The sequence below is a fragment of the Aythya ferina genome (genome assembly GCF_964211825.1).
Source record: "Aythya ferina genome assembly, chromosome: 1".
Lineage (NCBI taxonomy): Eukaryota > Metazoa > Chordata > Aves > Anseriformes > Anatidae > Aythya > Aythya ferina.
In genome coordinates, this window is record NC_140296.1 from 185,925,325 (window position 1) to 185,938,838 (window position 13,514).

Sequence of the window (13,514 nt, forward strand, 5' to 3'; positions counted from 1 at the left end):
CAAAGCTGTTGGGCAGACATGCACCCTCTAAGGTCTGAAAATAGAGCCTCACACACAAATCTTTTGTCTCTGGATGCCCCTGACTCTAATTTCAAAATACCTTCCCCTCGAACCTATTTACTCCTCTATGGTTTCCCTAATGAAAAGAGCCTCCTGTGGCTGCAGTTATCAATCCTTGGTCACTGCGACCAGCAGGAAGCCCTTAACATTATTTAGGGAATTAAAATGGCTCCTAAAATAAACAAACAAAAAAACTCAGCCTCTCCCAATTAGCCTTTGATTTAATTATTTCTCTGGCTCACATCTCCATTCCTGAGTTTCATAAACCAACCCTAAGTAAACCACAGCCCTAAAGATCATTTCAGGCACTGTTTAGTTTTGAGCAGTTAGCAAATTGTTGCTGTTTTTTTTTTTTTTTTCCTGATTTGTTTGCTCGGCTCTTGGGCAGCTGTTTAGGATGGACTAATCTTTGTTGCATTTTCCCGTAGCAACCCTAGAAGAAAAACACCCTGGGATGGCTGTGAAAGCCAAAGGACATAACGCTGCGCAGACAGGCAGAGCAGCCAGATTAGCAAATGGGCACTGGAGTCACCGACCTCCTAATCCTGGCCTGCAGGCTGCAGGGCTCGCACCCAGGTATGCAAATCCAAATGGGGTTTAATCATTAGGGTGGAGACTTCTTTATCAGTGAACTTCTCTTTGAGATAGGGTAATAGAAACCGAATGTCTTTGATCTCAGCAGAGGCTGTGTGTGTGACACAAGCCATGGTGTAAAGGAAGGAACCTGCCCCGGCTGCCCTCTGAACTTTCTGGGAGACCAAAGGCCCAGAGAAAGGATTGTTTTCTTCTTTCTCTTTTTTTTAAAGAGTGTTTTGTCTATGCTTTCTATTTGAATTTTTTTTTCTTTCCTCCTTCATATTTTTCCTTTCACTTGAGTTCTCCCCCTTTGCAGAGAACTGGAAGCCTCTCAGGAATGCAAGTGGGGCTGTCCCACAGAGCAGCTCAGCGAGGATGGAGCAGCCGATTTCACTCTCAAGCTGGTTGTTGGAATCGCTACAGCAAAGCAAACGCTTTCCGTAGGAGCAGCTGCTGGGGTTTGGGAGATTTTAGGGGCCTGTTGCTGCTTAAATACAGAGTGTTACTAGAAGGCACAGTGTTACCCTGTTAGGATGCAGATATAAAGATTTAGTAAGCGTACAAGATGCCAGATCTACTTACTCTTACCTGACTGTTCTAATAGATGTCTTACCAGATGGGCAAGAAGACTTACTGTCTAACTAGGTACCACCCCAGTGTGACAACAGAAGGAAAATCATACGGGTTTGATTGAAAAAGAAGCAGTTTCTGTCAAGCCAGTACCACATTTGACGTCTTGGCCTGTGCTTCCACAGCTGCCCATGAAGATCTGACTAAAGGCTGATGTGGTACCCTCTCTTACCTGTACCTGGTGCTTCTCAGAGTTCATCCGTACAGAGCTGCTTCGCTTCACTAAGCTGGGGGGTAATACCAAACCAAAAAACAACAAGGAGTATTCATTTCCCAATGAAGGGGATGCCACATCTGGAATCAGTTTGAGTGGTGGTGGAGCTCCAAATACCTGACCGAGGGGCTGGTGCCCCTGGGGTAGGCTATGGGCATCACCAGCCTGCTGTTTTCCCCTGGCATGCAGGGGTGTGATTTGGCTGCACATTTGTAATCAAAGTGGTTTACGCAGAAGGCCTGTGCCGTAGTTAACTGAAAGCTGGAAATTGTTTTGAGTTGAGAGCTCCGTGAGAAATAAAGGAGAAAAGTAGATTAGTGACAGGCATAAGAGCAAATGTGTCATTTGGCACAGCAGGAACAGGCATTAAAAGGCTGTCCCCTGTGGTCATCCTTTTCCAGAAGGTGTCTGCAGGAGGGTGCCTAAAATGGGGACACTGGAAATAAGTAGAGAACATCCAGGCCTTCAGTAAGTATCCCTTACCCATCTCCTACCGAGCTCAGATGGCAGAATAGAAGTAACTATTCCCATCAAGTATCTGCAGAGCAGTCAGGTAAGATTTATGTATTGCGTGCCTTTGAGTGGGCACACTCATTTGTGAGGCAGTCACTCACTGAAGTAGTTTGTAATTATTGCAATTATAAACCTATATTCTTTTCCCTGCATCCCCAAACAATTTTTGAAAACTGAAACTCTGCACACACTTGAGTTCAGGGCACAGCCATTTGTCTTCATAAAGCCACCCAAAGTTTACTCTACTTGTATGTATTTGAATGAAAATTTTTGCCATTTTTTTTTAGAAAAAAAATCTCTTTCCAAAACTAGTCTGACATAGAAACTTAAAAATTGGGCAAAGATTTATCCAGAAAATACTTCTCCTTTTCAAAATTTTAAAAATACCTTTTCTTTTCAAAATTTTACAATGTAAATCTATACCCTTAAAAAAAGCTGTCAGGAACCCAACAAACAGAGTCCAGAACCTGAAATTCACTTGTTTATTTATTGACAAAGCTTTGCTTTCTTCTCAGTCCACCAAAGCCACTTGCAATGGGGACACTTGATTTGATTATATACATTCAAATACATTTTCAGTCCAAGGAAAGAGATTACATTTTGCCATCATTATTCAAGAAAAAAACTCTTGCTAGTGCCAGAGCAAATTTTGCTTAGAGAAGAATTGCCAAAAATGTCTCAATTCATATATTTTAGGCACATTTATTTATTTGTGAAACCTTACAGGCACTATGCAAGCTTGCTTCTTGAGCAAAGCCCTTACAATGAAGTCTGACATTTACACCAATGTTTCAGGTCCGTTGTTTCCAGTGGCATCAAAGAGACGAGAGTTTGGCCAGCCATTTAATGGTATCATGTCAAATTCTGGTGGCCTTTCCTCCTGGTAGCTGGAGTAGGGAGAAGTTAGAAGCAAAATGCTGTCAAGTGAGTTAAAAGGGATCGGCTCCAGGCCTGCTGGAGTCAGCTGAGCACTCACCCAGCCTTTTAGGTGCTTAACTGATAGAGCTATCTCCTCTAACAGCCAGAAGCCAGACATAATTTTCAAGACTTAATGTGTTTCTGCCTTATCGTGATAATCAGTAGCTGGCTACAGGCCACAGACAAAGAAAGTATTGGGGATAGGCAAGACAACCCTGTTTACTTTCTCAATGGACTACAAATAGTTGGTATGTACTTGCTGTTTACATGTAGGCAAGATGACTGATCCCCCACAGTCCTATGAAACACTCCTGAGCCTACTTTTACTGTCTTGTGTTCACAGAGGTTTAGAAATAATTTGGCACATTCTCCTTTCAAACTAGATTTTTATTTTATTTGTAGCTGCTTGATACAGATGCCTGAGAGGGGACGCAGCTCTGATACACATTTCTGTGACAGAAAAAAACAGAGTCAGCAAACCGATAACAATGGGAAAAATAACCCTAAGAAGTTTGATTTTTTACAATAAATAAAGAAGGAAAGAAAGAAGGAAGGAAAGAAAGAAAAGGGAAGGAAGAAAGGAAGGAAGGAAGAAAGGAAGAAAGAAATAAAAAGAAAAAAGTAAGAAAGACCAGGAAGGAAGGAAGGAAATGAATGAGTGAGTGGAACAAACGAACAAGTGGCTATTACCACTGGCTTTGTGTGGAAGGTGCTCACCCAATACATGATAATTGTGTAAAAAATTGAACTCAGCCTGTACCATGAGGCTCTATCACGTAGCACACTGGATATTGTCTAAAACTAGCTGCAAGACAGCTAATCTCCCCGTGCCCTTTTTCCATCCCTGACTTATCTGGTCTGCTTCGGAAATGCTACTCACTCGGGTTTTGTATAGCATTCACCATATCTGTGCTTTTAGGTGATGCTGTCAGAATCTGTGTGAGTCTTTACATGCCTGCTCCCAATCCTTGCAGTATCTGAATGCTTCACATTCAAATGCGTTTATCTTCCAGCACCCCCAGTACTGTCACCCAGAAGTGCTGTCACCTAAGTCTATGGGTGAGGGGAGTAAAATTTACAGGTTAAACAGGAAGCTTGTGGTGATGGCAGAAAATAAATCTGGGTCATGCCAAGCATCAACTTTCTCTTTCACTATTAAAACAAATTCTCCTCTGGGTTAACCAATTACCAGGAACAAGGACAGAGCTCAGCATGCCAGGGCAGTGAGCCTTCAACTGTCCTGTTACAGATTTGTAAGGAAATCCAGTTTTTCTTTAAAAATCAAAGCAATGCTTTAAAATTCTTTAAAGATCTTTAAAAATTAAAGCCTTTGTGATGAGTAAAAAAAAAACAAACAACCAAACAAAAAAAATCTGCTGGTTTACAGATATCACACACGGCCTAAGGGTTTTTTAATACAATAAAGGAAAACATTATGAAATAAATGCTGCCCCACAGAATAAGCATGTTCATCTAGCAAAGCTGCCTTCACTGCAACAGCTTCCTCTCTGAAGCCTCCTTTTGGGACTCCAGGTACATAGTTGTAAGCTTTGGTCCTTGTCTAAGAGCCTTGCACTTCTGCAGTTACACTTCAGTCAAATTCCAGTTGAATATTACAACCACTGTTTAGATTAAATCCAAAAGTCCCTAGATCTGCCAGTTTGCTCTCAAATTACTAGTTTCTTTGAAGAAAAATTCAGTCCCCTTTCTTATTAGGGTCTGACTGGTGGCTCCGGGTTAATCTCCGTCTGTCTCCCTGGGAACAGTCAAAGGAGGCAGAACAGAGGTGGGCAGGGTCTCCAGCAACTATTCGTGTTATCAGGGTCCATCAGCAGGTGACCATTTCTCATATCCAGCAACAATAAATACAGCCCATGGCTAATGGACCGACTGCACGGCTTTCTTCAAACATTTCAGAGAGAATTAGCTGGGCTCCAGACTTTGAGACCAAAGTTTCCCCAAACCTCAGGTTATATGCTTTATGCTGACCAGTCAAAATACATTCAGATCCTGCAATTCTCTTGATAGTTTGCAAAACTAAAAATATTTCATTTTATTTTATATAGCCTTTATTTGATCAATCTCTGCATATGTACCACTACAATTAGAAATACCCCTCCTCTGTCAGCTTTTGTGTAATTTGAATGTTTAGCTGGCGTGGCAACAGTAAATCCCAGAAGCAAGATGTGCATGTATTTACATGATTATTTCTTTTTTTTTTTTTCCATGCAATGTCAATGAACAGCTGAGCATTTGCAAAAAAAAGGAGAATTCATGGCACAGCGACACAGGTGCTGCAACTCATACTTCTGCCAAGGATCCAGCGTCTGATGGACCTGAAACACTCTCCAAGCAATGGCAACCTACTTTGTGTGCCCATCTGTAATAACTGTGCTACATGGCTCTTGCTAAAAATGATAAATGATAATGACTTGCTGTCAAAACAAGTTTCAAGGTAACACCTGCTCATGAGTAATATCAAAATAATTAAGGCTACACAGAAGTATAGCCAAAATCTTTCCCTTGCTTAAAACTGACTTGTGAGTGTAGGGAAAGGAAGTGTCAAATTGTCAAATTCTACAGTAAATAACGATGCTGAAAATGACACAGTATAGGCAATCTGGCCCAGATAACATCTTGAACCCCATGACTGTCAGAATAGAACAGAGGCAGAAGCTCCCCCAAATGATCCTTTTTTTTTCTGACAGAAGGCAGCCAACAAAAATGACAGACTGGGATTATGGATAATGCTCTGGCTTCACATCCAGCCTAAAACCAAATGCAGTGATAGGTATCAAGCAAAGACATTTGTGTCTGTTTTGTTCTCAGAGCCAGTGACAATTATTTATCTGCCAAGCATATTTAGATACACTATGCTTCACCACCTCTGACAAAGACATGAAGTCTTGCTGTTCCCTGGGTGAACTTCTTCAAAAGGAGAAAGAAAAGCAAAATAGATGGACTGCCACTTCTCTGGTAGTCTGCACTGACAGCTAAAATCATGGAGGTTCTTCTTCCACACCCTTCGGTCCCCCAGGTTCCAGCTAAAGTGCTGTGCCACAGAGAGCGCTGCATGATGCCTTATGTCTCCTATGTCTCCGGAGTGGTCAAGCCATCAGCCTCCAACTATTCCACTGTACTCGCAGAGTAAACCAATTTTCTTTAGCATTAGGAAATGGTGACCCACTGAAAGTCAAGTCACCAGAAGCAAGGAATTCAAAGATAGCTGACCTACTTTGTAACATATCTAAGGCTGAAAGAAGCTTTAAGGTACAGCTCTGTGGTGGCTCATAAATGACCAAGCTCCTGAGAAACCCTGGTAGGAAACTGACTCAGAGGTACACAATTATTTATTTCTAAGACAGTTCCTATGGAGACTAAGTTTGTCAGGAGAGGTATTAGCTGTTATTAGATCATCTTTTTCTCACACTCTCTCATTATCCTTGTGTCTATTCTGTCCATTAATGATGTCCCACAGGGAGCTCTCAAAATCGGGTCTCTTAGATCACAAGCCAGCAAGCATGATTTCAGGCATAGTGTGAGCACAGCCCTCACATGAGGGCACGTGTCCAGGCTGTTTGCAAGGCACAGAGTGGATGGGAAGGGCAGCGCAAGCCCCTTTTGGTGGCACCATGGAGGCCATTCCTGCAGAGAAGCGTAGGCACAGCTCATGGCTGCCAAAATGGCTGCCACCTGTGACTGGGGCCACAAGGGTGCTGTCACAGCCAACTTGCTGTGTTCATGAGTGGGTATAGATCATCTCAGTAGCTGTGTGGAGTTATTTTGGATGTGAACATGTTCCTCAGTTCATATCTGAGGGTCATAACTCTGCAGCTGTGCTCCCTCCAAAGCATGTTGGCTCTGGAAATTCCTTTTTGTGTGTCCAGGACTACAAAGCCCAAACTGGCTTCCACGAGAGCCTGCTAAGCACTTCTGCAAGGAGATCCCAAAACATACTCTTGTTACTTTCTTTCTTTCTTTCTTTCTTTTTCTTTTTTTCTCCATCAGATGACACTTTCTAGACCCTTAATATATATATATGACTCAGAAATGTGTCTGTAACACCATGCTATACACACAACGGAAGGGTTTCCTTTACCAGAGATCTTGACACCTTATTTCAGGTAATGACCAGATGAGAAAAGTACAACAAAATAATGCTATTAGGGCCAGAGAAGAATTTGATTAATTTCATAAAATTATGGGGTGACTTGGTAAAGACATTAGCAACATGGATAGATGCAGAAATCTGCTGGCTAAGAGTGAACTTTATTTATAACTCTCAGTTTCACTCCAGCTGCTGGGGTTTGAAGTGACACTCATGTCAGAGATGTCCAGGTGCCTTTTTTTCCCCGATATATTTAAACATATACCGTAAATTTGCCAGTAGCTTAGAATAAAGAAAAGAGCTAGAGAGGAATCAGTGCGGGTTTGTCATTGATTTCAAAGATGCTAGGACTAATACTCTAACATTTAGGTATAAACATGTAAATGATAGGTAGCACAGTGTCTAAATGTACTACATATAGGTATAACACAAAAAGCTGCTCTTTCTGAAAATTACATTTCAGTCAAGCACCAGCAATACTAGATGGCACACTGTTATGAATATACTTTGGTCTAATAATCTAGGCAGATATTTTACAGTTGATCCACATACATATTGTTAGTATCTAAACATTTCTGCTAATAAGTCATGTGATAAGAAAGGGTAATTAAATCAAGCCAAAACAAACTAGTTGGAGAAATATTTTCATCAAGCTAAAAATTTCCACAAAAAGTTTTGTTTAGAACTTCAACTCTTTTAAATATCAAATATTCTGACTTTTCTATTCATAACGGGTAAGGTACACATTACCCAGATCATCACCTTAACTGATTCCCCATCATCTGCTCTACAGCTAAAAGCTGTTTATCAGTCCTATACTAAAACTAATGAAATACTGTCAGCAATTCCGTTAATATTTATTGTAAGAAATTAAATACTATTTTTGTGCTACAAACAGAAAAAGTACACACCTGGTATTTCTTGCTTTCACAAATTTGCTTTCACACAGTTTTGCATAATTATAATTTATTAATAAAAATGTCAAATGCTGACTTATTTGAACAATTTTAAGTGTTACCAGATTCATTTGAAATAAGAAAAACAAAACAAAACAAACAAACAAAAAACTCCATATTTCTTTTCCCTCTGAAGAAATACTGGTAGCCATAATAGTCCTACAATATGTTTCTGTCGGGAAAGATTATATCCACCACTGAACTTGAATAAGTGAAAGAAGCAAGTCACTCCAGTCAGTAAAAAACAACAGCTGTATGTTAGGTTGTCTAATAAAACTAATAGAAGTTGGAAGATTTAGCATGTCACATGTCTCTTTTTTGGTGCTTGAGCAAATAAAAAAGGTACCTCTTCTACATTGTAAAACAGTGGAAGAGACATGAGCAATTAGCACAAACAAAACATTTTCACTTGATAAGTCAATCTGGGCTGTTTTTTCTGCCCAGTCAGCAGTGTCTGAAAACAAAGGAGACAGAGCAGCCCTGGGAGACAGCTTGTCTGCCCAACCACTTTTCTGGGGGATCTCTTAATTTGATTTGGAAAGCACATAGCAAGCCTCCTAGGTGTCAACATTTAATATGCCACATAGCATGCTGCAGCAGCTGACGCTGTCAGGCACGTGAAAGCCTATAGCAAATCTGTTACTTTAGGGAACATACTTCTATACCTCGTCTCCACCTCCCTGGTTATCACAACAATCACTTGAATAGGCAATAAGACTGGGTCTTGTCTCAAGTGATTTGATAAGCAGTTGATAACCAAGGGTTCATTAAGCTCTTGGGGTATATAAGCCGCAAAGTTTTCAGTGTGCCCCTGTGCTTGAGAGGTTTGACAGCTCCCTGTTTGGCAACCCAGGGCTCACTAGAAGATGTTATTGATGGCAAAAATACTTGTTTTCGCTCTGAGTGGTTTCCTAAGAGTGGTAAAGGGCTTCGACATTGGATTATCCACCAAATGTGTAGAGATACCCGAGGAGATGGACATGTGCCACGAGATTGGGTACTCCGAAATGAGGCTTCCCAACCTGATGGGACACACAAGCATGGCAGAGGTTATCCTAAAATCCACCACCTGGCAGCACCTGGTGCACACAGACTGTCACCCTCATGTGAGGACATTCCTCTGCTCTCTGTTTGCACCCATCTGTTTAGATACGTAAGTACCACGGCTCCGTATGGCCAGCCTTTTTGTCGGAACAGGGATCAAATCAGATGTGTGTTTGTTGTAATGGAAATGTGATCTCTAATTTATCTTTATCTATTTAACTTTTTCATACTCACTGCGAATGAATACAAGTAATGAAAACATGTTCCACTTAAACTTTAGTTTGCTTTGAGGAAATGAATGCTGTTGCCAAAGAATGTCATGTTTTAGTTTGTTGTAGCTGAAATTTATTCTTGTTAATTTAGGGTTAAATCCAGGTGAAACTGAAACCGAACACCCATTGCACATAGACTCAGTCTCTTGCCAAAGCTTTTCTCAGATAGTAAGAAAAGCATTTTTTTTTTTAAAAAAAAAGGTAACTTAATTCTATAAGCTCAAGCCGGTACGTGTACAGACCACATGCCCAATTTGCACACCTGCCACTCTATAACTGTATTATTGCTGAAGGATGTCAAATATCTGCATGTGTTTTGCACAGAAATGACTGCTGAAATAATTTGTTACCACTGACTTTAACTGATTCAGTCTGGTGTTTCCTGCGATGCAGATTCATCCATCCTTGTAGGAGTATGTGTGTAGGTGTCCGGGACAGCTGCGCACCCGTGCTTGCCTGCCATGGGCACTCCTGGCCAGACAGCCTGGACTGCGACCGATTCCCTGCGGACGAGGACATGTGTCTGGCATCACTTACAAAGGAGTATAAATACTTGCACAAAGGTAGGTGGAAGATGGCAGAGGGGCAGGGGGCTATACTTTATGCTCCAGAGATACAAGAAGATAACAGAGACACAGTTCCCAGTCTGGGATTTTGTGTAGTTTCAATAAAATGAAGTGTAGGTAGTCTACTCTTAGTGGTGGAAATGATTATCTCCCTGCACAGCTACAGGCAGTATCATACTCATGACAGCACACTGTATTTGATTTATTTTGAAGTCTCTTTATAGACCTACCAACTTTAATAGGGATCTGAGAAACTCACATCTGCATTAAATTGGTCCTCAGACCAACTTGGAAAAGTTGGGAGGATTTATTATCTAATTTTCTGTACGGAAACCTGACTTAGGATGACATTAATGGTAAAATGTTCAAATGTGCTCAGGCTTATTTACGTATGCAGGAAACAGTAGAAGTAGATTGCTGCTGGCACACCCAAATTTGTATGTTCAGTCTTAGTTCAGCTGAACCCAGGCTCACTGACAAAATTGCTCACCCATCCCATAGCCATATTAAAAATAATACTCTGTTTCATACTGACTTTTGATGCTAATGATTGAGCTTGTCAGTCTGAACAAGGACTGAATGGGCAAGGAAACTGAAACTCCTTTTCCTTCTTAACTATGTTTTCAGAGGAGTATGTGGATGTTCACATTATTACTGAACAGCTGTGTATTTTCTATGCCGTACCTGTAGATAAGCAGTAGGCTCACAGTAGAAAACTAATACAAAACATTCTAAAAGGTAATGATAAAACTTTACTATTTCTCACCAGTCCTACCAAAGCCTGCATGCCAGACCTGCCCAGCAGTGGAGGAATTTTTTACACACAAAAGAGTTCTTGAAGTTTTCTGTGACAATAACTTTGGTAAGTCTTTGTGAATACAGCTGATATTAAAGAAACTAGCAGCTCTCTTTCAAAAGTGCTTTAAAATTAGGATTAAAGTAGCTTACAGTTTCTGCTGGGATTTCAAAATCTGCATCCTGAGAGTTTGGTTGCTGATTTAACTTTAGGTTATTTTTCAGAATATGTTCTTTCTGAGCAAAATATTTAGTTTACATGAAAGACTTCTTTATGATCTACTCTACAGAAAAATAGCTTTTCTGTTCTTGTTGAGCTGGCTACCTTGTAGTACAACATGCTTTATGGAAAATATTTCTGGCAAAAGCATCCAAATTAGCTGATTTGTCTTTTATTGTTATTTAAACCCAAAGTAAAGCTTTGGTTATTTGACCAGTGAATGTCCTGTTATTTCTGTGTGTAAGTTGTTCATGATGCATAGCTTACTGAAAAGACTTGGAAAAGACTTGGAAAATCGTAACAGTCAAGTTTTTACTTTGTGTTGTCTTATTGGAGTGAGAGGCAATACTTTTGAGTTTGCCCTAGAAACGTCCTGCAAAGTCCTTTGAAGTCAATGCAGAGGCTGTCAGTGAATTCAGCTGGCCTTAGATCAAGCACTGCAGAGAAATTTCATGCTAAGAAGTGCTGGTAGAGTTACATGGGGTGGATAGATGCCTGTAATGAAAAGGGAGTATCTCAAAGGGTGGTATCAGCAAGCATTATGGGCTATTTTTGCAGAGGGATTGATAATATAGGCAAAGTGAGTTTCAGTAGACTCGTTTGGGCAAGGTGGGCAACCTTATGCTATTAGAGAAATGCCAACGGCTTACAATATCCAATTATCCACAAAATCACCATCATATACAGCGATGGTAAAATATATTACTCACCTTTGTGAAAATAAGTTTTCCTAGTTGTCTGATTTAGTGAAAAAAAAAAAAAAAAGAAAATCTCAGCTACATAATCTTTATTAAAAAAAAATATTACATCTATACTGCTGCTGGAGAAGATGTCACCATACTCTATCACCAGAAATTGTCAGAGTATTTTAAGGAATCTTCCTGCTTTCACTGGTAGTGTGTATTTCTTCATTTGAACAAATGTAGTGACTTATATTTTTCTTTTTTTTCCTTAGCAGTGAAAGTAAAGCTATCCAAAAAAAGAACATTACTTGGTGACCAAGAGTATAACATTGAATGCCAAGTGGAATTTATTACCCAGGGCTCACTCTTGCCTTATGAAACTCAGAACATGATACAACAGTGGCTGCTTATCAATGAAAACTGTACACAGAAGATGACTCAAACACATCGTCCTATGGTATATCTCCTTGTGGGGAAGGTTGAAGAGGGTATCATTTTAGTGAATCAGGTTTATCGCTGGCAGAGGAGGGACTCCCAGCTGACTTTGGCCACTCAGAAGTGGAGATATCATAAGTGCTTGTAAATATTTATCTTAATATTTGTAAAAAGATTATTCTTCTTCTTATGCCAAACCTGTTTTGTAAATAAGAATGTACTATAAATGCAATGTAAAGTCTTCATTTCCTTTTAAACTGTATTATAAGTTGAACTTAAACCCAGTGTTATCATAGACTTCTTTCTGTAGTGTTCCAGCTATTTGTCAAGTTTGAACTTGGTCAACTATTTATGAACGTTTCTTTGAGTTATTGCAAAAATCTGTAATATGTATAAAAACTGACATGAAACAGTTTTAATCCAGCTGAGTACCTTTAGTGTGTTTTTTTTTTGTTTGTTTGTTTGATTTTTCTTTTTCCACAGCATGAACCCTGCTATTTTCTTGAGTTACCTTTCTTTTGCTTAATGCTTCATTAATCCACCTCATTCTCTGCCATCGGTGTATTTTAACAGAAGATGGCCCTCTGCTGGGCACTTTTGCCAGAATCAAAATGGAATAAATCAGAACAAACACACTAACATAATATGCTTAGCCAGCCCCAATCACAAGAAGTGTTGGTTATTTGGTGTAATTTTAGAATGACAGAGTTGATGTCTCAGTGGTAACATCTCAGAGCACAGGCTAAATGCATTTTTTTTAAATATTTTTGTTCTTGTGTGACCATCTTGAATTTAACATGGTTTAACTGAAATCTAACTCAGGGCTTCTCTATTAAAAGGCCCCTTTCATTTTCAGACACATTAAAAATGTCAACACAGAAACTGTACCAGGTGTAGAAGTGGCCGGTAGGAGACCAATAGCATGATAATATTCAAGAAATGCAAAATATTACACTGGCCACATGATTAGCATCTTCAGTGCTATGAAGGACACAAAACTATCAGAGAGTGTCCAAAGGAGGGCTATGAAGATGGTGAAGGGCCTAGAGGGGAAGACGGATGAGGAGCAGCTGAGGTCCCTGGGTTTGCTCAGCCCAGAGCAGAGCAGGCTGAGGGGAGGCCTCATGGCGGCCTGCAGCTCCCTCACGAGGAGAGCGGAGGGGCAGGCGCTGAGCTCTGCTCTCTGGGGACAGCGACAGGACCCGAGGGAACGGCATGGAGCTGGGACAGGGGAGGGTCAGGCTGGGGGTTAGGGAAAGGTTCTGCACCCAGAGGGTGGTCGGGCACTGAGACAGGCTCCCCAGGGCAGTGTGCACAGCACCGAGCTGCTGGAGTTCAGTAAGTATTTGGACAGTGCTCTCAGACACATGGTCTGGGTGGTCCTGTGTGGAGCCAGGATTTGGGCACCATGGTCCTTGTGGGTCTCTTCTGACTAGGGATATTCTGTGATTCCATGATTTTCTATCATGAACTAGAAAACTAGTAGAAACCTATATTCAAATTATATTGTATAATGAAGTCACT

The 13,514-nt window shown here is 40.6% G+C and overlaps 1 protein-coding gene across 2 annotated transcripts; it reads left to right on the top strand.

Annotated features, from left to right (window-relative positions):
- The first annotated feature begins 287 nt into the window (after positions 1-287).
- On the top strand, positions 288-12,413 carry LOC311430503 (secreted frizzled-related protein 2-like). 2 transcript variants are annotated; one of them, XM_084507103.1, is made up of 6 exons: positions 288-336; positions 489-636; positions 5,157-5,366; positions 9,685-9,854; positions 10,627-10,719; positions 11,828-12,413. In XM_084507103.1, exons 3-6 carry the CDS (start codon positions 5,242-5,244, stop codon positions 12,136-12,138), a joined length of 699 nt encoding a protein of 232 aa, XP_084363229.1. In that variant the 5' UTR covers positions 288-336; positions 489-636; positions 5,157-5,241; the 3' UTR covers positions 12,139-12,413. The 2 variants fall into 2 exon arrangements, with proteins under 2 accessions (XP_084363229.1, XP_084363228.1); XM_084507102.1 differs by lacking the exons at positions 288-336; positions 489-636; positions 5,157-5,366 and adding an exon at positions 6,863-9,128.
- Positions 12,414-13,514: the final 1,101 nt, after the last annotated feature.

Coding starts and splice junctions, on each gene's coding strand:
- LOC311430503 (XM_084507102.1), top strand. CDS start 8,842: ATGTTATTGATGGCAAAAATACTTGTTTTCGCTCTGAGTGGTTTCCTA. Junction 9,855..10,626: donor GTATAAATACTTGCACAAAG/GTAGGTGGAAGA, acceptor ATTTCTCACCAG/TCCTACCAAAGCCTGCATGC. Junction 10,720..11,827: donor TTTCTGTGACAATAACTTTG/GTAAGTCTTTGT, acceptor TTTTTTCCTTAG/CAGTGAAAGTAAAGCTATCC.